At 45.5% G+C, this 23,690-nt stretch overlaps 1 protein-coding gene across 2 annotated transcripts in view; it reads left to right on the forward strand.

Annotated features, from left to right (window-relative positions):
- BLNK (B cell linker) overlaps nucleotides 1-23,690 on the forward strand; it is a 383,923-nt gene that overhangs the window by 149,088 nt on the left and 211,145 nt on the right. For both annotated transcript variants that reach the window (XM_073546530.1, XM_073546532.1), the window contains exon 3: nucleotides 20,959-21,005. In XM_073546530.1, the coding sequence (XP_073402631.1) occupies nucleotides 20,959-21,005 (47 nt within the window). The remainder of the gene's footprint in view (nucleotides 1-20,958; nucleotides 21,006-23,690) is intronic.

The raw sequence follows: 23,690 nt of genomic DNA on the forward strand, positions 1-23,690 counted from the left end.
CGGTCAACTTAGCACAGCGTGCAAGGCCAGAAAATGTTTACCATAGTTGGAAGAGTGCAGTGTGGCACTTCTTTGTTCAAAATCCTACTGATGAGGCAAATGTTACCTGTAAGAAGTGCGGAAGGACCTTTAACTGAGGTAAACAACTCAGAAATATGAATACCAGTTGCATGCTTACACATTTAATCAACATGCACTTGCAAGCGTGGACGCACAACAAATCCTCAGGTAGCACATGTGCACCTGCTCCAACTGAAGGTAGCCAACAATGCTCCATCGCTACCCACACTGTAAGACCACTACCACCATTAAGCACACCTCCTCTTCCTCCTCTTCCTCGGACTTGCCCAATTACGCCCTTTGCAGCAGCTGAATGTCCAGCCAACACATCTACATATGCCAATTTGTAAACCTCCCTAACTGGGCTGCCCACCCCTCCCCCAACAGCTGGAGTCAAGACCTGGCTCACCCCGGCAAGTGCCGTTGCTCTGAACAGGTGGATAGACCCACTGATGACCGCCGGCAATGGCACAGAGCCCCTCATAGTACAATACAGTGTCTCAGACGGTGAGAGGGCCCACTCGCCGTCAGACACACCAGCGTACTATGAGGGGCCCTGTGACAGTATCGTCGACCACGATTGTGCCCCCCCTGCTTGGTCATGGCCACAGCACTTGCAAGTTGCAATACTTACCTCTCCCTGCTCCACCACTGTGTAGTCTGGGCAGATAAATCCTTCACAGGGACGGCCACTCGAAATTTGGTGTATTGATCAATGATGGTTAAGATGTAGTTATGGCCTGTCCTGCTTGCCTCTACCTTCAGATGATCAATGGCTACCATTTGAAATGGACGTCAACTTACAAGTGGATGCAGTGGTGGTTTATGATCACCTTTCACAGTTGTGATAGTCACAGACGTGTGACATTCCTGCCACCATTTTTCAATGTCTCCTCTCATGCCAATCCAATAGAATTGCTTACGGCCTGTGGCTTCTGTCTTTTGCACTCCAAAATGACCAGACACATCATGATAGGCAGTGAGGACCATGGGTACATCTCTCCCTGTTGTCACAATTTGATGGAGACGAGTAACGGTGATGTGATCCACGCTACTACGATAAAGCAATCCTTTCTTCACAAAGAACCTTTTTCGTTTTCTCCACAGACATAGTAATTAAGGGTTTGCATCGCCTCTGCAACATATACCGGGAGGTTTCCCCGCGATGAGTAATTCAAAAATTTCTGCTAACACTCGACTTTGTGGGTCGCCCTCCCAGGGCTGTGGGGTACTCGGTACCGGGCCGGTATCAGTGGGATGTGTCACAGCAGCAGTGACCCGGACCGTGGCCCTGGGCGTCCAAGTAATAGGAAGATGTGCATGGTGGAATGTAGTTAGATGAATAGTTCGTGACGCCACCTGTGGTGTTCGGCAAGGGAGGTGTTAAGCCGACGCTGCAGACAGATCCTCCGGGACAGATGGTGTGGTGCAGCAATTATGTTATAGCCCTCCACAGGCAGGGCTATAAGTTCCAGGGCAGTGTAGATGTGGAGACACTTAGATGGTGTAGTGTTTGGCGCAGGGGATGTAGCAGTGCCAGGCGGACGGACGCAGGAATGAATGGAGGACACCAGGGCATGTAGTTCCAAAGCTTTACTCAGTCTGTAGTGCCCGCTTCTATGCTGTGTCCTCCGGGTCAGGGACTCAGTCAACCCCCAGGCAAGATGGAATGCTCCCTTCCATGCTCCGCCAACTTATGTACCTTTTCTGAATGTCTCCTCTATAGCGCCTTTAAGTGTGAAGATCTCCTAGTACTGAGTTACACTGGAGTTCCACCTGACAGATGTTCCCAAGAACTGTACTTGTACGGCAGACAGCTGTAGCCTGCTTTGGGAACTCTCTACTCCTAAGTCCCATCTCTCTATCCGTGTTGCTGTTGTGCCCTCAAGTCTTAGATGGGAGTAGTGCATTTACAGCCCACTACTCCACCGGTGTCTGCTGCAGAACCATTAGTGTCCATACAACCTCAGGGACCGGGCCCCGGCCTTGCGCTTAGAACTTCTAGGCAGGGTTCTTCCTCTAACCCACGTCCTCTGTGTTCCCTTTCACTCCTACGTTCCGTACTTGTCTTTCTCTCCTATGGAAGCTCAGGCTTCAGTTCAATGTCTCTCCTTCTTTCCCGTGCCAGCTGGCTCAGTTCACTGAGGCAGCTGCAGCACTCCTTCCTCCATCCCTCTTCCAGGGATCCCCACTCCTCTCTGAGTGGCTTCCTCTCTCAGACTCCCCGTCTGACTGACTGACCTGTAATCCTAAACCATCCCGCTCTTTTATATGTATTCTCAACTCCACCCACTTCCCTGCACATTTAGTGTTCCAAGCAGGGAACCATCAAAGGTGCTCTGCTTCTCTCTAAGCACGGAGCCGCAATGTGGTTTTGCTGAACTACTCTATTGTGTGGGGTGCGAGTGTTGGAGCATGGTCAGGAGCCTCCAACTTACCTGGATGGTGGGGCACCACACCTTAGGAGAAGGTGCAGTACCTCTGTGGCAACTGAGCCTCAGGGGCACCACATTGCATCTATACTTGCATCCATGTAGTTTCCAGTAGCGGAGATTCTTGACTGGCTTACTGAGATTGAAATGTATACAAAGATTTAAAAGTACCACAACACTGTATACTGATGTACGCTATGAATATCTTTCCCTTTTTCTACTTTTTTAATTCTGGTGTAATACATAGTGAGCCTGTGAGTGTCTGTGTCTGACTCCGGAAGTATAGACGGAAATTTAACTCTAGACTGGACACACCTGGTATGTGCTGATACAGTACCTTGTTTCAAAAATTTGTATTAAGGTATCATCTATAGGATAACCAACGGTGGGGGGGACCCTCTTCTTGCCGCAGACAAACATGAGACTGAGAAAGAGTTTGTATTGAACAGGTCCATTTTTAGTGCCCATCCTTCTGTCAACAACAGCAATTCACCACAGCCGTTTCACATTTCTCTGTACACAGGCCTCGGTACCTTCACTTCCTTTGTAACTATAATCGTGGCGTCCTCTGTGGCTCTTCCACTGTGGCTGGCCTAGACCCAACCACCACAGTGCTGCACCAGTCTGAGCACACCGTCCATATGATAGCCCCAGGCCATCTTCATCTGCGGCAACCCCCCTCATGACCGCCTCAACTGTCAGTCCTCTCTGGAGCCTTTCCACTGTCTCTATTTCCTCAGCAGAACTTCCTCTTTACTGTGCTCCCTTCGCTGACTGACTCTTCCAGAACCTTCCCTCAGCCTTTTATACTTACAGTTCTGGTAACTCCGCCCACCATCACCTAACAGTTTCTCTGACCAATGGCAGTTATTCAGTCCCACTCCTACACTCTCCACTGCCCTCCAATGGGCAAGCTAAAACACTGCACCCTTTCTCTTTATCTTAGCGGTTTCACACCTACACTGCGCTACACCTCTGCTTCTCACTACAGGCTGGTTTGTCTGTCAGTCCACCTTCCCTACATCATCCATAGTGATTGAGCGTGTGTGGGTTACGCCTTCTATACACTCACTGGCCACTTTATTAGGTACACCTGTCCAACTGTGTGTTAAGACTTAATTTCTAATCAGCCAATCACATGGCGGCAACTCAGTGCATTTAGGCATGTAGACATGGTCAAGACAATCTCCTGCAGTTCAAACCGAGCATCAGTATGGGGAAGAAAGGTGATTTGAGTGCCTTTGAACGTGGCATGATTGTTGGTGCCAGAAGGGCTGGTCTGAGTATTTCAGAAACTGCTGATCTACTGGGATTTTCACGCACAACCATCTCTAGGGTTTACAGAGAATTGTCCGAAAAAGAAAAAAAATCCAGTGAGCGGCAGTTCTGTGGCCGGAAATGCCTTGTTGATGCCAGAGGTCAGAGGAGAATGGGCATACTGGTTCGAGCTGATAGAAAGGCAACAGTGACTCAAATTGCCACCCGTTACAACCAAGGTAGGCAGAAGAGCATCTCTGAACGCACAGTGCGTCGAACTTTGAGGCAGATGGGCTACAGCAGCAGAAGACCACACTGGGTACCACTCCTCTCAGCTAAGAACAGGCATCTGATGGCTACTTTCAGCAGGATAATGCGCCATGTCATAAAGCTCGAATCATCTCAGATTGGTTTCTTGAACATGACAATGAGTTCACTGTACTCAAATGGCCTCCTCAGTCACCAGATCTCAATCCAATAGAGCATCTTTGGGATGTGGTGGAACGGGAGATTCGCATCAGGGATGTGCAGCCGACAAATCTGCGCCAACTGTGTGATGCCATCATGTCAATATGGTCCAAAATCTCTGAGGAATGCTTCCAGCACCTTGTTGAATCTCTGCCACGAAGAATTGAGGCAGTTCTGAAGGCAAAAGGGGGTCCAACCCGTTACTAGCATGGTGTACCTAATAAAGTGGCCAGTGAGTGTATATACGTTGAATCGGAGAAACAAATTTTCACCCTATACTCGATACAGCTTGTATCTTGTTATACAGTACATTTTTTTCGACATTTAGCATTACGGTCCAATCCATACTGTGTAAGCATCTGAGAGTGACTACGGGACTAGTTGTACAGAGATTTCAATTGTCCCCTAAAAAATATATACTTGCTATCTTGTTATCCAGGAACTTTTTTACAACATTTTTTATTATGGTCAAAACCAAACTGAGTGAGCGTCTGAGGGTGACTACGGAAATATATACTGATATTTTCAATTTGGCCAACACTGTATACAGCAGAAAGCTTCTGATACAGTAACCTTTTTAGCCATTTAGATTCTGGTGTAATCCATAATGAGCCTGTAAACGTCTGCCTGTTACTCTGGCAATATATTTGGAACTTTAAGATTACCCCAACACTGTATACAGCTGTATGCTTGTGTTACATAACCCATTTACAGCTTTTCATATTCTTTTGTAATCCATACTGGGCCTGAGAGCGTTTGTTTCTGCCTCCTGAAATGTATACGGAGAATCAGAATTTTTACACTATACTATATATACACCTTTTATCTGGTGATACTGTACCCTTTTTCAACTTGTTATTTTATTGGGTAATCCATACTGAGCCCTTGAGCGTCTGTGTATGCCTCATGAAATATATACGGAGATTTACTGTTATCCATAGACTGTATAGAGCTGTATGCTTATGATACAGTACCATATATCTGCTGGTATTTTGGGTCCATTTTCAAAAACATGAGGAAGTATGGTGGAAGAGGACGCAGATGTGGGCGTGAAGGGCCACCTGGTACTGATGGTGGTGGTGGTGCATCTGCTGGTAGTGCCAAAAACACAGTAGAAGCTAAGGCAGGAGGTGTTGAGCCAGCATCATGGTGTAGCTCTGGAAGGCCTGTAAGGCTCCCTTTTCTGGGAGTAGGTAGACTGCTTTTAAAGCCGGAGTATCAGGAACTGTTTGTGGCTTACATTGCTGAAACAGCCTCCAGCATGTACCGGAGCAATGTAAATGGGGCAGATCAGACACTGGAGCAGCATCTAAGGGGCACATTATATGCTGGAGCATTTCAAATGGGGCCCATTATATATGGAGCATTATTAGAGCCCATCATGCCTTACATTGCTGAAACAGCCTCCAGCTCTATCACCTCCTTTTCTGAAGTTTCAAAAAATGCAAGCACTGAGTCATCAGTGCAGGCTTCTGGTCTGGAGCAACCCTGTTGTGAATGAGTCACAGGGGGAGGAAAAAACAAAAATGCAAGCTAAGTCCAGAAAACTGGAGAGGTTAGTAGCTAGCAGATTGCAGACCCCTGATCCTATTCACAACAACTAACAGTAGCCATGGAGCGTTCCTACGGTGGTCCTAGATGCCTCTTCACAGCCGGAGAAATAAATAAGCCTAAAGAAAGAAAGGGGAAATCTAAACTGCCCCAGAGCAGACCCGAAAGCAATAGACAACCCCCAACATGTATTGTCGGTGAAAACAGATGAAAACACAAACACGGACAGAAAGAAAGGCAGAGCAAACGATGGGGCCCAACTAACTAGATAGGAAAGGACAGAAAAGATGCTGGCTACAATTCGCAAAAACCCTACCAAAAATGTCCCAACACGTCTGATAGGAAAAATGGCCCTGAAGTCACAAGACTTCAAAATCCCTATATCAGCACTCCGATATATTCTGAAGACAGAGCAAAAGAGATATAACCGATCAGGGACAAAAATGGAAATTCAGCAGAGCGCCAGCCGGGGCTGGCAGAACACAAAACTGTTATGAATGAGTCACCGTAGGAGGCAAAAACAGAAATACTAGCTAAGTCCAGAAAACCAGAGAAGTTGGCAGTTATCGGATTGCAGACCCCTGAACCTATCAACAACAACTAGCAGTAGCTATGGGGGGTTCCTATGGTGCCCTAGACCCCTCGAACACAGCCGGAGAACTACATAGCCTAAAGACCCCAAAGCAATAGGCAGCCCCCAACATATAATGACGGTGAAGCAAGATGAAAAAACACTCACACAGATAGAAAGATAGGCTGAGCAAATGATGGGGCCCAAGCTAACTAAATAGGACAGGATAGGAAAGCTGCTGTCTGCAATCCGCCAGAAACCCTATCAAAACAAGGGCCAACAGGCTGATCGGGAAAAAGGCCCTGAAGACGCTAGGCTTCAAAAAGACTATATCAGCACTCAGGTATTTTCTGAAGACAGAGCAAAAGGAATTCAACTCACCCCAGCAGGGAATGGCAGAAATTCAGAAAAACAAGGAAAAACAAAACAAAACACAAATGCAAAAAGCAGTGCAGAAAACATAGCTTTTGAGGAGCAGGAATCAGACTGGTCTCCTAGAATCCCTCAGAGAGCTCACCAGCAAGGCAGAAGGGCGTCGGCTGCCTTATATCCAGTCAGCAATTCCCGTCACCCAGTCATCATCATCATACCCAGGTGCTTGGTAATCAGCCTCACTACCTTCCTTCACCAGAAGAGGGAGTTCATCAGACCTCAATGGTGAAGGGGAAAATGAACTCACAACAGTACCTCCCCGTTGAGGAGGGGTGAACGAACCCTCATACACACCACCAGAGCGATCAGGGTGAGCCCGATGAAAGGCACGCACCAATCTTTTGGCATGAATATCAGAGGCAGAGACCCAGGAATTATCCTCCTGACCATAACCCTTCCACTTAACCAAATACTGGAGTCTCCGTCTAGCCAGACGGGAATCCAGTGTCTTCTCTACCTCATATTCCATGTTACCTTCAACCAATACAGGGTCCGGAGGTGCCACCCCAGGAACTACTGGTTCAACAAACCTCTTCAGCAAGGATTTATGAAACACATTATGGATTTTAAATGTGACAGGAAGAGCCAAACGAAAAGAGACCGGATTAATAATCTCCAAAATCTTGTAAGGTCCAATAAATCTTGGCTTAAACTTAGGAGAAGCCACCTTCATAGCGATATTTTTTGATGATAACCAAACCATATCACCAACCTTAAACTGGGGACCAATGGTCCTATGTCGGTTGGAAAACCGCTGGGCCTTTTTCTGGGAGAGAGATAACTTATCCACCACTTGGTCCCAGATCTGGTGCATTCTCTCCACCACAGTGTCAACACCTGGGCAGGCAGAAGGCTCCACCTGCCCTGAAGAAAATCGAGGATGAAACCCAAAGTTACAAAAAAAAGGTGACATCAAAGTGGCAGAACTAGCTCTATTATTTAAAGCAAATTCGGCCAAGGGCAAAAATGAAACCCAATCATCCTGATCAGCGGAAATAAAACATCTCAAATACGACTCCAAGGTCTGGTTTGTTCTCTCCGTCTGCCCATTGGTCTGAGGGTTAAAAGCAGAGGAGAAGGACAACTGAATTCCCAGCTTGGAACAGAAAGTCCTCCAAAATCTAGACACAAACTGAACTCCTCTGTCAGATACAATGTTCTCAGGAATCCTGTGCAAGCGAACCACCTGTTGCAAAAAAGGGGCACCAACTCAGAGGAAGATGGCAACTTAGGGAGTGGTACAAGATGAACCATCTTAGAGAACCTATCACAAATCACCCAAATAACAGTCATTCTCTGAGAGACAGGCATATCAGAGATGAAATCCATTGAAATATGGGTCCATGGCCTCCTGGGGACCGGCAAAGGCATCAACAACCCACTAGAGCGAGAACAAGGTTTAGACCGGGAGCAAGTCCCACAGGACTGCACAAAATTCCTGACATCACGAGACAAGGCGGGCCACCAAAAAGACCGACTCACCAGATCTCTAGTACCAAAAATACCTGGATGACCAGCCAATGCAGAGCAATGAACTTCAGACATCACCCTCTTCTTCCACTGGTCAGGAACATACAACTTTCCCCTGGGACAACGCTCAGGTTTGTCCTCCTGGAACTCTTCCAGAGCACGTCTCAAATCGGGCGAGATGGCAGAAAGAACTACCCCTTCGCCTAAGATGGTAGCAGGCTTGGTCACCACAGGAGAATCAGCAAAGAAGCTCCTAGAGAGAGCGTCAGCCTTGACATTCTTAGTGCCAGGAAGAAAAGAGACCACAAAATCAAAACGTGTAAAGAACAAGGCCCACCTAGCCTGTCTAGGGTTCAAGCGTTTGGCCGACTCCAGGTAAATCAAATTCTTGTGGTCAGTGAGGACCACGACTTGATGTTTAGCTCCCTCCAACCAATGTCTCCACTCCTCAAATGCCCATTTCATGGCTAACAGTTCCCAATTTCCCACATCATAGTTACGTTCAGATGGAGAGAACTTTCGGGAAAAGAAAGCACAGGGATTCATTTTAGATGTTACAGGATCCTTTTGGGACAAAACAGCTTCTGCACCAATCTCAGAAGCATCCACCTCTACCTGGAACGGGAGTGAGACATCAGGTTGCCGCAAAACCGGGGCAGAAGTGAATCTTCGCTTCAGCTCCTGAAAGGAAGAAACAGCCTCCGGAGACCAATTCAACACATCAGCACCTTTCTTAGTCAGATCAGTCAATGGCTTGGCAATACTAGAAAATTTTGCTATAAATTTCCGATAAAAATTAGCAAAACCCAAAAACTTCTGGAGGGCCTTCAAAGAAGTGGGCTGAACCCAATCATAAATGGCCTGTACCTTGGCTGGGTCCATTTCAATAGTTGACGGAGACAAAATAAATCCCAAAAAAGAAAACCTCTGTACCCAAAAAAGGCATTTCGATCCTTTGACATACAGGGAATTCTCCCTCAAGATCCGGAACACAGTCCGTACATGTTCCACATGAGAATCCCAATCCTTGGAGAAGATCAAAATATCATCCAGATAGATAATCAAAAATGTATCCACAAAAAGTCTCGGAAAATGTCATTAATGAAGCACTGGAAGACAGAAGGGGCATTAGTGAGCCCAAAAGGCATCACCAGGTACTCAAAATGTCCCTCCGGAGTATTAAACGCCATCTTCCATTCATCCCCATGCTTAATGCGGATAAGATTGTATGCCCCCCTGAGGTCAAGCTTGGTAAACCAGCAAGCACCTTTAACTCTGGAGAATAGATCCGAAATCAGCGGTAACGGATACTGATATTTAATAGTAATTTTGTTGAGGGCACGATAGTCAATACAAGGCCTTAATGAACCATCCTTTTTGGCCACGAAAAAAAACCCAGCACCTAAGGGTGAAGAGGATGGTCTAATATGACCCTTCTCCAACGCCTCCTTAATATAGGATCGCATAGCCTCGTGCTCGGGTACAGATAAATTGAAGAGCCGACCCTTGGGAAATTTACACCCCGGGCTCAGTTCAATTGCACAGTCATAACTCCTATGAGGAGGCAAAGACGCAGACTCATTCTCACTAAATACATCATAAAAGTCCGCCAAATAGTCAGGAACATCATGCGACTGAGGAGAGGTGGAAAAACCGGAGCCTCACTAAAGGCACACCGACAACCCCAACTCACCACAGACACAGATTTCCAATCCAAAATTGGATTATGAATTTGCAACCAGGGAAACCCCAGAACAATGGTATCATGCAAATTATGCAACACCAAAAATCTGCAATTTTCTTGATGGTCTGGGGCGACCCGCATTACCACCTGGTTCCACAACTGAGGTCTATTTTTCGCCAAAGGAGTGGCATCAATCCCTCTCAAAGGGCTAGGCGTCCGCAGAGGTGTCATCGGAAATCCACAACGTTTAGCAGAATCCAAGTCCATTAGGTTCAGGGCTGCTCCCGAATCCACAAGAGCCTTGGCGGAAAATGTGGACAAGGAGCAGATCAGAGTAATTGCCAGAAGAAACTTAGGTTGAACACCACCCACAGAAAACGTGTGTGAAAAACGTTTCTCTCGTTTAGGACAGACAGAAATAATATGCGAGGCATCTCCACAAAAAAAACACAGCTTATTACGCCTTCTGAACTCCTGACGTTGCTCCCTGGACAAAACTCTATCACATTGCATAGGTTCAGACACTTGTTCAACAGGTGGCAACACCTCTCGTGCAGTCCTGCGTTCACGTAAACGCCGATCAACCTGAATGGCTAGTGACATAGAATCGTCAAGACCAGATGGAACAGGAAATCCCACCATAGTATCTTTTACGGCTTCTGACAAACCCTTCCGAAAGAGAGCTGCCAAGGCATTATCATTCCAGGTAATAAGGACCGCCCACTTTCGGAATTTTTGACAGTACGATTCTGCAGAATCTCGACCCTGGCTCAATGCCAACAGGGTCTTTTCAGCCTGATCAATAGCATTAGGTTCGTCATACAACAACCCCAAGGCTTGAAAAAATGCATTCACATTAGTCAGAATAGGATCATCTGGTTTCAAAGAAAACGCCCAATCCTGGGGATCGCCACGCAGCAAAGAGATGACAATTTTAATCTGCTGCGCGGAACTCCCTGACGAGTTAGGCTTCAAGGCAAAAAATAATTTACAATTATTTTTGAAATTCAAAAATTTAGACCGATCCCCAAAAAACACATCAGGAGTAGGGATCTTTGGTTCAGCAGCATGTGAATGAGCAAGGTAGGTGGAAATTCCCCGCACTTCCGCAGCGAGCTGCTCCACACGATCAGACAATTGCTTTATCTCCATTGAGAGAAAAAAAAAATTCCCCCTACGGCCTCAGAGATATAGAGAAAAGAAAATACACACTTTTTTTTTTTTTTTTTTTTTACAATTCTTTCCTGCTATTGAGTACCTTAGGATCTGCGGTATGGCTGGTGATTCTGTTATGAATGAGTTACCGTAGGAGGCAAAAACAGAAATACTAGCTTAGTCCAGAAAACCAGAGAAGTTGGCAGCTATCGGATTGCAGACCCCTGAACCTATCAACAACAACTAGCAGTAGCCGTGGGGGGTTCCTACGGTGCCCTAGACCCCTCGAACACAGCCGAAGAACTACATAGCCTAAAGACAGAAAGGGAAATCTAAACTGCCCCAGAGCAGACCCCAAAGCAATAGGCAGCCCCCAACATATAATGACGGTGAAGCAAGATGAAAAAACACTCACACAGATAGAAAGATAGGCTGAGCAAATGATGGGGCCCAAGCTAACTAAATAGGACAGGATAGGAAAGCTGCTGTCTGCAATCCACCAAAAACCCTATCAAAACAAGGGCCAAGAGGCTGATGGGGAAAAAGGCCCTGAAGACGCTAGGCTTCAAAAAGACTATATCAGCACTCAGGTATTTTTTGAAGACAGAGCAAAAGGAATTCAACTCACCCCAGCAGGGAATGGCAGAAATTCAGAAAAACAAGGAAAAACAAAACAAAACACAAATGCAAAAAGCAGTGCAGAAAACATAGCTTTTGAGGAGCAGGAATCAGACTGGTCTCCTAGAATCCCTCAGAGAGCTCACCAGCAAGGTAGAAGGGCGTTGGCTGCCTTATATCCAGTCAGCAATTCCTGTCACCCAGTCATCATCATCATACCCAGGTGCTTGGTAATCAGCCTCACTACCTTCCTTCACCAGAAGAGGGAGTTCACCAGACCTCAATGGTGAAGGGGAAAATGAACTCACAACACAAAACTAAGCAAATCAGACAAAATCTCATGGAACAATAACAGAGCAAAACTTAGCTTTAGAAGACAGGAACTGAATTGGAGGCCAGAGCTCAGAGCAGAGAAATCACCAGGAACCCTACAGGGCGTCGGCTGCCTTATATCCACTCAGAGAATCCGGATGTCCAATCGCAATCCACCTGTTCAGGTGACAGGTTTCTCCCATCCAAATCAGTTTCACCACCTCCTTTCACCAGCAGAGGGAGTTCATCGGACATCAAAGGTGAACGAGAAAATGAGCTCACAACACAACCCCTTTCCTTGGGTCCTTCATCCACACCAAAAGTGAAGGATGTGGAAGCACACACCTCAGATTACTCCATGGAGCTCTTTTCACATACCATGCCTGGGTTAATTAAAAATAGGGTCCATCATGTACTGGAGCAATGTAAATGGGGCAGATCACACACTGGAGCAGCATCTAAGGGGCACATTATACACTGGAGCATAACAAATGTGGCCCATTATATATGGAGCATTATTAGAGCCCATCATACACTGGAGCATCATCCATAAGGCCCATCATGTAGTGGAGCAATGTAAATGGGGCAGATCAGACACTGGAGCAGCATCTATGGGGCACATTATATGCTGGAGCATTACAAATGTGGCCCATTATATATGGAGCATTATTAGAGCCCATCATACACTGAAGCATCATCCATGAGGCCCATCATGTACTGGAGCAATGTAAATGGGGCAGATGAGACACTGAAGCAGCATCTAAGGCTGGTTTCACATTCGCGCTTTTTAAGCGCACGCACGGCCGGGGGTAGCTCCGCCCCCGAGCCGGCTCTCTGCCCGGCGTGCCCGCCCCTTCCTTGTAGCGCCGCCTCCTAGCGCACAGCGGCGCCTGCGATCGGCGCACCCTATCTTTAGCATAGGGTGCGCAGATCGTGCGCAGGCCGTGCGCTAGTTGCGCTTTGACCTGCACTGCGCACTTTTGACGGTGCGCGCCAAAATCAAACTTTTCGGATTTTGGCGCGCACGGCGCACCGTCAAAAGTGCGCAGCGCAGGTCAAAGCGCAACTAGCGCACGGCCTGCGCACGATCTGCGCACCCTATGCTAAAGATAGGGTGCGCCGATCGCAGGCGCCGCTGTGCGCTAGGAGGCGGCGCTACAAGGAAGGGGCGGGCACGCCGGGCAGAGAGCCGGATCGGGGGCGGAGCTACCCCCGGCCGTGCGTGCGCTTAAAAAGCGCGAATGTGAAACCAGCCTAAGGGGCACATTTTACACTGGAGCATTACAAATGGGCTCATTATATATGGAGCATTATTGGAACCCATCATACACTGGAGGATCATCTATGAGGCCCATCATGTACTGGAGCAATGTAAATGGGGCAGATTAGACACTGGAGCAGCATCTAAGGGGCACCTTATACACTGGAGCATTACAAATGGGGCCCATTTTATATGGAGCATTATGTGGAGCTCATCAGATACTGTATGGAACATTATATGTGACTAATTATTTGGTATGGAGAAATATATGGGGCTCATTATTCTGTATGGCGCACAATGTGGTGGCCATAACACTGTATGGAGTAATATACTGTCCTGTTTTTGAGCTATTGTACAATTTAAAATAGATCAGTCATGTCATGTAAGCAGTGAAGTATGTGTCATTGTTCTATACCTATATTTCTGTGGCGTATCGGAGCGTCATGAGTTGTGGTATGTGTTAAAGGGGCGCACTGACACTCTTTGGCCCAGGGCACACGAAAACCTGGAGCCAGCCCAACCCCCCCACAACTTTAGCCAAATAACCCCCAGTTTTCAATGCATAACTATTAATAGGAAGTAAATTAAGGTTGACAAGCTTCAGTTATAAAAATTGATCTTTTTGGCATTGAAATGGGCACTATAGGTGTGTTTACTGTCCTCCACTTCCTGCCGACTTTGCTTCCCCATTGACTTGCGTTGGGTTTCGTGTTTCAGTCGGCCTCCGACTTTTCCCTATAGTCAGCAGATTTTGTTCGACCTGACTTTTGCGAAAGTCGGGTTTCATGAAACCTGACTCGACCTGAAAAAAGGCAAAGTCGCTCATCTCTACTCCCCTCGTATGGCAGACAGCCGTAGCCTTCTTTTTCTGGCTCACACAAGTTGCTGCTGTGCCTCCGAGTCTTAGTTGGGAACAGAGCAGTTACAGCCTCTTGTTCCTCCGGTTTTTGCTGTAGGACCATCAGCATCCATACAACCTCGGATACCAGACTCCGGACCATGCGCTACAGCTAGAAGTGAGCCTGAATTCTGCTCAATCCTCCAGCTCCTCTTTTCCACATCCACACACGTCACCTTCTTCACACGTACTCCACTAACTTCCCTTTCCTGGCCCCAGAGAGCAGCTCCTTCCCCAGTTTGGTTCAGAGCTCCCTCTGCTGGACTGGGGTGGGAACTGTGTTGTGTGCTGAATTTACCTGACAGAGAGATCCTCCATTGCTTCCAAGCATGACATCACCCTCCCTAGGAGGAAGGTAATGCCACTGTGGCGACCATACTCCTGGTGGCGCCAAACATCCAACACGGAGCGTTTACTGACTATGGGAGCATACCCTAAGAGGTTTCATTAAAGAATATGACATTGCAGGATGTACGGGGACTGCAGAGGACGAGAGTAAAGTTATTTTTTCTGATGAAGACCCCTCCAGACAGGAACTTCATCACAATCTCTCTATTGTTTACAGTATGGAATAAAATACACCATAACAACAACTGAAAAACGTCAGGATCTTATACTTACTATTTTTTTAATGTCATTATTAATTGCTGAAATTATTGAAAAATTAACCCACGCGTATAGCCACACTTTGCAGCCTCCTCAGAAGTGCAGCAATACTGGTTGAACATCTTTTTCCACCTCATTTCTCTCTAGTCACCGTCTGCCTTTATGATATCAGTGACAATCTTTACTATAATTAATTTTAGGCTTATTATTCACTTATTTCTGGATTTCAGCACTGTATTCCCAGCACATTTGAGTATTGTCTTGGATATTGAGCGGCTATGTATGATCATTATGTGATATTTGTTCTACCGTATAACTTGAGAGCGTGTATTGTAAGGCATGCATCTCCTGAGTGGTAATTTGGTTTTTACATTAAATGTCATCTCATTATATTATTGATATTTCGCATATATTTGCATCTCTGGTGTTATTATTTATTGGTAATGATATTATTTGATCTACAGTATATAAGTTGGCTTAATGTCTATTTTTGGGTGGTTTGTTGGTTGGTTTGTTGGTTGGGTCGTTGATTGGTAGGGTTGAATTACTTTTTTTTGGTTTGCATATTCCACAGTATATTCTATGTTCCATTCTGGTCCATATAACACTATTTGTATTTTTGCTCGATTAAAGGTGCCAGTGTTCTTACTGAATTCTGTGTCCATATATTTTCCACATGGCTAGCTGCTCGATTTTATACATCTGTAATTAAGGGACAGAATGAAAAACCTGAATGCAATAATTAAAAAGTGTCTCCCAATGCTTTTGTCCTTTTGGTGGACCTATAAGACTTATTGTCAGCTTTTATATAAAACCAGACATTCTTGACTTTATGGAGTGTTGTAGTTTGTGTATTTTTTTCATAAACTGTATTCTAAAAAAAAAAGTGACTTAATTTGCAGTTTCTGCTCTCAGTACAGTATATGTTTTGTTCTCCATCTGCTATGTGTAACCTGCATGTGGTGTAAAACAACACATTCATCACGTTCACAGAGGACCTATATATACTTCCCATCTGCTTACTTATGTTATTTCAAAGGGCAATACTCTGGTAAATAATGCATAAACCATATGAGATCTAATATTATAAGATTCTGCTTTACATCTCCATATCCTCCTTTTCTTAACCCAGGACAGTATTTTTGAGTTTCCTAATTCTGTATAGCTGGTTTCACAATCGACAGTATGTATTAGCAATGCTGAAAGCTAAAAAGGTGGAAGTCAAGTAATGGTATGACCAACGCAATATAATATTTATGGTCATCTGCCAGTTTCATTATTTTGACCTTAGTGCCAAAGTATAGAAAGAGTTTGCCATCCTTGGTGCCATTAGTGTACAATAATATCTGTAGCAGACACCTTTGACTCCTGTTTGGGGATCATGGCTGTATTGTATGTTGTCTGGTAGAAGAACATCATGCATGACTTATGGATATGGGACGGACCCCTACTCCATCTTAAAACCACCATAACTACAGTAAACCTAGGCACTAGAATAAATACACAACACATTATTTTGGTTGTCAAAATGGCCACTGTTATGATGAGTCAACGAAGGAGGAAAAAACAAAATACCAGCTAAGTCCAGAAAAACCAGAGAGGTTGGCAGCTATCGGATTGCAGACCCCTGGACCTATCCACAACAACTAGCAGTAGCCGTGGGGGGTTCCTACGGTGCCCTAGACCCCCTCGATCACAGCCGGAGAACTAGATAGCCTAAAGACAGAAAGGGGAAAAACTAAACTGCCCCAGAGCAGACCCCAAAGCAATAGGCAGCCCCCAACATATAATGACGGTGAAGCAAGATGAAAACACTAACACAGATAGAAAGAAAGGTTGAGCAAATGATGGGGCCCAAGCTAACTACATAGGACAGGATAGAAAAGCTGCTGTCTGCCATCCGCAAAAACCCTATCAAAATGAGCCAACCGACTGATAGGAAAAACAGGCCCTGAAGTCGCTAGGCTTCAAAGGACTATATCAGCACTCAGGTATATTCTGAAGACAGAGCAAAAGATCAACAGATCAGAGACAAAAATTGAATTCAGCTCACCCCCGGCCGGGGATGGCAGAACTCCCAAAAAACAAGGCAAAACAAAAACAAAACTGAAGAGTACAAAGCAGAGCAGAAAAACTTAGCTTTGAGAAGCAGGAATCAGACTGGTCTCCAAGAATCCAGCAGGAAAATCACCAGCCAGGAAGAAGGGCGTCGGCAGCCTTATATCCAGTCCTCAATTCCAGCCACCCAGTCATCATCTAGCTGCCCAGGTGTTTGATAATCAGCCTCACTACCTTCCTTCACCAGAGGAGGGAGTGCATCAGACCTCAATGGTGAAGGGAAAAATGAACTCACAACAGGCCACAGTTTTATTTAAATCACAGGATTAAAACAATCACAGTAGGAGTCAGGTGAAGTGCTAGTACATTGGGATTCACAAGTACTGTGATATCCCCAGCTGTCTGACATACAGAACCAGGCCAGACAGCCATAAAGGGGCGGCACACACTGGCTTGCCTTTCAAGCAGAGCCAGTAAACTTTCAGGGCACCAATGACCCTATTATCCTCACTCCTGTGCTTAACCACTGTGCCCACCCCGATTGACATTACCATTACAACATCCCTGAGGCTGGCCACCAAAGCCGAGCCTGTTCACCACCATGAGGTTTTACATCCTCTATTAGTTAAAATGAGTCCACCTTAACTTGTCTGCAACTTCCGCCTGACTCCAAAACCGCAAAGCTGTGACGGGTTATAAATTCACATTTGACACCTTTTTTTTTTAAATAAATCACTTTAGTAAACTTATAAACTAGAAGTCCCTGCAAAAGCATTAAGGGGACTAACTTGGCAAACCTCCGACTCACAAAGAGTCATCCTACAGCGCTCAGGAGAGGAAAAACCCCCTGTGGAGGAAACCTCTAGGGAACCATGGCTGAAGGATGGCCCTTCCCTTGGGCTTAGAAGGTTAATGCTGTTAACTCTTTATAGCCATGATAAAATTGAACCTGGAACAAAATATACAATGGTAATTTCAAAAATACAATAAAGCATTCATCATACAAGCAATAATTAAAACGTTTTAGGACAATGATTATAAACAGGGCGGGTGGGCGGGAAATGCTTCCTCCTGTTCATCCTGTGCAAGAAAGAGGGAGAGACACAGATTTCCTGTTCTATGTAAGCCCCACCCTCCTCACAGTAACCCCCCAGGCACAGACATACTGTGCTTCTTACTTTGAAAGCAACATCACTCTTGCTTAAAATCTATACCACTATACCAAAAAAGCTGCAGGAGTAAAGGTCCACCCATCCCCAAGTCATGTCCTCCTCCGCCTATGGCTCCAGTGGTTTCTTCAGACATTGTTTTCGTCTATGAGAAAGCCTTGGCCAGTTTCATGTGTCTCATGAGGCAGTTGTCTCAGATCAGGGGACTCGGATGTCGAGCCAGGAATTGCGATACATGTTCCACGGGTGTGTAGTGGGCCTTCAGGTACATTGAGCCCTATTGGCAGTACATGATTGTATTAACAGGGTGATGTTCTACCAATAAAGATGATTTTTATGCCGGCAAAAATAAGTAAATCACCAAACGCACAAGTTTTTTGCTGCCTTGTCGGGTGGTCACACAATATTTGTGAAGGAAAATTCCAAGGAAATGCACCAGGTTTTCCCCAAGTACGGTCAACATCTTTAAGCCCTTTTTTACAGCACACTACAATGCTGAATGTCAGTCTCCAATCCTCTATACATGGCACATAAAAGACCTTTTAGTATACTCACAGAGGGCACAGTCTAGTCCAATGGGCATCTCTGGTCTTGATCCGATGCCTCCCATCTTCCTACAATCACCATCCTCCTTCCCTGCTTCATGTGGAGGACTAGTCCTATGTCATCCACACAGTGTCATCCATCGCTCTTCGGTGCAGGCGCACTTCTCTCTGCTTTGCAGAGGGAGGAGCAAAGTAATGCGTTTGCACTGGGAAAGGCCAAACAGCGCCCATAAGTAAAGGCAGCACATGTTCACTATAGTGCTTTGCTCTGCCCTTAGTAGGACAGAGACAAGTGGACCTCTGCAGGAGTGTGATGGAGGACACTGTGAATGATGTAGGATGTGTCATGCACACGAAGCAGGGCTGAAGGATGCTGATCGTAGGAAGAAAGTAGGTGCCGGATTAAGACAAGACATGCCAATCGGACCGGACTGCACTGCATACAGTGGGGCAAAAAAGTATTTAGTCAGTCAGCAATAGTGCAAGTTCCACCACTTAAAAAGATGAGAGGCGTCTGTAATTTACATCATAGGTAGACCTCAACTATGGGAGACAAACTGAGAAAAAAAATCCAGAAAATCACATTGTCTGTTTTTTTTTTCATTTTATTTGCATATTATGGTGGAAAATAAGTATTTGGTCAGAAACAAAATTTCATCTCAATACTTTGTGATATATCCTTTGTTGGCAATGACAGAGGTCAAACGTTTTCTGTAAGTCTTCACAAGGTTGCCACACACTGTTGTTGGTATGTTGGCCCATTCCTCCATGCAGATCTCCTCTAGAGCAGTGATGTTTTTGGCTTTTCGCTTGGCAACACGGACTTTCAACTCCCTCCAAAGGTTTTCTATAGGGTTGAGATCTGGAGAATGGCTAGGCCACTCCAGGACCTTGAAATGCTTCTTATGAAGCCACTCCTTCGTTGCCCTGGCGGTGTGCTTTGGATCATTGTCATGTTGAAAGACCCAGCCACGTTTCATCTTCAATGCCCTTGCTGATGGAAGGAGGTTTGCACTCAAAATCTCACGATACATGGCCCCATTCATTCTTTCATGTACCCGGATCAGTCGTCCTGGCCCCTTTGCAGAGAAACAGTCCCAAAGCATGATGTTTCCACCACCATGCTTTACAGTAGGTATGGTGTTTGATGGATGCAACTCAGTATTCTTTTTCCTCCAAACACGACAAGTTGTGTTTCTACCAAACAGTTCCAGTTTGGTTTCATCAGACCATAGGACATTCTCCCAAAACTCCTCTGGATCATCCAAATGCTCTCTAGCAAACTTCAGACGGGCCCGGACATGTACAGGCTTAAGCAGTGGGACACGTCTGGCACTGCAGGATCTGAGTCCATGGTGGCGTAGTGTGTTACTTATGGTAGGCCTTGTTACATTGGTCCCAGCTCTCTGCAGTTCATTCACTAGGTCCCCCCGCGTGGTTCTGGGATTTTTGCTCACCGTTCTTGTGATCATTCTGACCCCACGGGGTGGGATTTTGCGTGGAGCACCAGATCGAGGGAGATTAGCAGTGGTCTTGTATGTCTTCCATTTTCTAATTATTGCTCCCACAGTTGATTTCTTCACTCCAAGCTGGTTGGCTATTGCAGATTCAGTCTTCCCAGCCTGGTGCAGGGCTACAATTTTGTTTCTGGTGTTCTTTGACAGCTCTTTGGTCTTCACCATAGTGGCGTTTGGAGTCAGACTGTTTGAGGGTGTGCACAGGTGTCTTTTTATACTGATAACAAGTTTAAACAGGTGCCATTACTACAGGTAATGAGTGGAGGAAAGAGGAGACTCTTAAAGAAGAAGTTACAGGTCTGTGAGAGCCAGAAATCTTGATTGCTTGTTTCTGACCAAATACTTATTTTCCACCATAATATGCAAATAAAATGAAAAAAAAAACAGACAATGTGATTTTCTGGATTTTTTTTTCTCAGTTTGTCTCCCATAGTTGAGGTCTACCTATGATGTAAATTACAGACGCCTCTCATCTTTTTAAGTGGTGGAACTTGCACTATTGCTGACTGACTAAATACTTTTTTGCCCCACTGTATGTGTATAATTAAAGGTCTTTTTCGTGCCTTAAGTAGTTTGTTGGGAACAGACATACCTCATTCTAGTGTGCTGAAACAGAGGGCTGAAAGATGCTGGCTGTTCTTAATATGGAGAAAACCTGGTGACAGGTTCCCTTTAAGGAGAAGGATAACCTGAGCTTCTCTTCACTGACTACAAGAGAGGGATAGACAGATGGGAGCATGAATATGTACTATACTTCCTGGCAGCACGAAAGAACACCAACGCTTTCATACACCCCTGGAGATTAAAAAAAGGACCTAGTTTTGTAAATCAGAAGTGTCCTCTCTCCCCATGTAAACTCTTTAAGTAACGTTTTTTTTCTTTCTTTTTCTTTAGAACATGACAGATTACGAGCTGAATAGCTTCAATACAATTTACAAACCGTGAGTATCGATTACAGCATGACTGCTGCATTGTGTGTTTAATGGTTACAAAATAGTCAAATCTACGCATCTATGTACAAAAAAACTGCAAAGCAAAGGATGATTTCCCTTGTGTAACCACCTTTATCAGCAATTACTTAAAGGGAACCTGTCATGTGATAAAACGCTATTAACCTGCAGATATGGTATTAATCTGCAGGTTGATGGCGTTCTGAACCTGCCTGTTACTCGCACTTAGAGCCCCGCTGCCAGGAGGAAATTTACTTTATTCCTCCCAGCAGCGATCGGCGTTCAGTCAGGAGGGTGGCACCGACTCGGGTTCAGGGCCCAGTCACCGCTCTGGGTATAGAGAGCTTCAGCTGTATCCACGCTCCCAGCACTGACTGACAGATCGCTCAGCATTAGATCCAGCTGTCAGTCAATGCCGGGGGTGCAGTTACAGCCAGAGCGCTCTATACACAAAGCGGTGACTGAAACTGTGCCGATGCTACACCATGACTGAAACCTAAACTCTGTCGGGAGGAATAAAGTTAATTTCATCCCGGCAGTAAGATTCTAAGTGAGGGCACCGGGCCAATTCACAATGCAATTAACCTGTAGATTAAACCCATATTTGCAGGTTAATAGTATTTTTTTCCCTTGGCAGGTTCCCTTTAACATGCAGAAATGGGGTTTATCTGCAGGTTAAAAGCTGTGCGGCCACCACACTGAAAGCGCAACTATTTAGAAGAAATTAACTTTATTTCTCCCAGCAGCCTATAGCTTTCGGTAGAGGTGCGATGGTAGTGGCTTCATTCACCTCTCAGTACATAGTGAGCTGTACTCCGCCCTGGCATTGACTGACAGCAGGGCACCAGTACTGTACACCAGTTTAGGATTATAGTTGAGTAACATCAAGTTTTACAATCAGTTTTTTAAACTTCAAATAAAACCCCACTCTGCTGTCAGATATGTGATCTAACAACTTTATTGTAGAATTTACTGTGGAATATTGTGCATTGTTTGTGAGTTTTTCTTTACTCATGGCCCTAGGTAAGATGAGGTTCACCGTGACGTGGCAGTGGGCTTCATACAGTCTGCTCAGAATGTTAAACTAAGAACTAGAGATGAGCGACTTTACCTTTTTTAGGGTCGAGTCGGGTTTCATGAAACCCGACTTTCTCAAAAGTCGAGTAGAACGAAATCGGCCGACTATAGTGCAAAGTCGGGGGTCCGACTGAAACACGAAACCCAATGCAAGTCAATAGGGAAGCAAAGTCGGCAGGGAGTGGAGGACAGTAAACACACCTACAGTGCCCATTTCAATGCCAACAACATCAATTCTTATTACTTAAGCTTGTCAACCTTAATTTACTTCATAATAATAGTTACTCATTGAAAACTGGGGGTTATTTGGCTAAAAGTTGTGGGGGGGTAGGGCTGGCTCCAGGTTTTCGTGTGCCCCTGCCCAAAGAGTGTCAGTGCGGCCCTTTAACGCATACCACAATTCATGATGCTCCGATACCTCACAGAAATATAGGTATAGTACAATGAAAAATACTTCGCTTCTTACATGACATGACTGATATCTATTTTAAATTCTACAATAGCTCAAAAAATGGGCAGTATATTACTCCATACAGTATGGTGCGCCATACAGAATAATGAGCCCCATATATTTCTCCATACAGAATAATCGGTCCCATATAATGTTCCATACAGTATATGATGAGCTCCACATAATGCTACAGTATATGATGGTCTCCATGGATGATGCTCCATTGTGTTATGGGCCCAAATAATGCTCCATATGTAATGGGCCCCATTTCTAATGCTCCAGTGTATAATGGGCCCCATAGATGCTGCTCCAGTGTCTGATGTCCCCCATTTGGAATGCTCCAGTGTATGATGGGCCTCATGGATGATGCTCCAGTGTCTTATGGGCCCAAATAATGCTCCATATATAATAAGCCCCATTTCTAATGCTCCAGTGTATAATGAGCCCCTTAAATGCTGCTCCAGTGTCTGATGTTCCCCATTTGGAATGCTCCAGTATATGATGGGCCTCATGGATGATGCTCCAGTGTATGATGGGCCCAAATAATGCTCCATGTATAATTTGCCCCATTTAGAATGAACCCAGGCATGGTATGTGAAAAGAGCTTCATGGAGTAATCTGAAGTGTTGGCTGCCGCATCCTTCACTTTTGGTGTTGGTGAAGGACCCAAGGAAAGGGGTTGCTCCTGACCAGAAGCCTGCACTGACGACTCAGTGCTTGCATTTTTTGAAACTTCTGAAGAGGAGGCGATAGAGCTGGAGGCTGTTTCAGCAATGTAAGGCAAAACCATCAGGAGATGCTCCGGCTTTAAAAGCAGTTTACCTACTCCTAGAAAAGGGAGCCTTACAGGCCTTCAGGAGTCAGACCATGATGCAGGCTCAACACCTCCTGCCTTAGCTGCTATTGTACTTTTGGCACTACCAGCAGATGCACCACCACCACCATCAGTACCAGATGGCCCCCCACGCCCACGTCCACGGCCTCTTCCACCATACTTACTAATTTTTGTGAAAATGTACCCAAAATACCAGGAGATATATGGTACTGTATCAGAAGCGTACAGCTCTATACAGTCTAGGGATAATTGTAAATCACCGTATATATTTCATGAGTCATACACAGACGCTCACAGTCTCAGTATGGATTAC

Source organism: Dendrobates tinctorius, unplaced genomic scaffold, assembly GCF_039654945.1.
Source record: "Dendrobates tinctorius isolate UK_male_01 unplaced genomic scaffold, ASM3965494v1 ptg000147l, whole genome shotgun sequence".
Classification (NCBI taxonomy): Eukaryota; Metazoa; Chordata; class Amphibia; order Anura; family Dendrobatidae; genus Dendrobates; species Dendrobates tinctorius.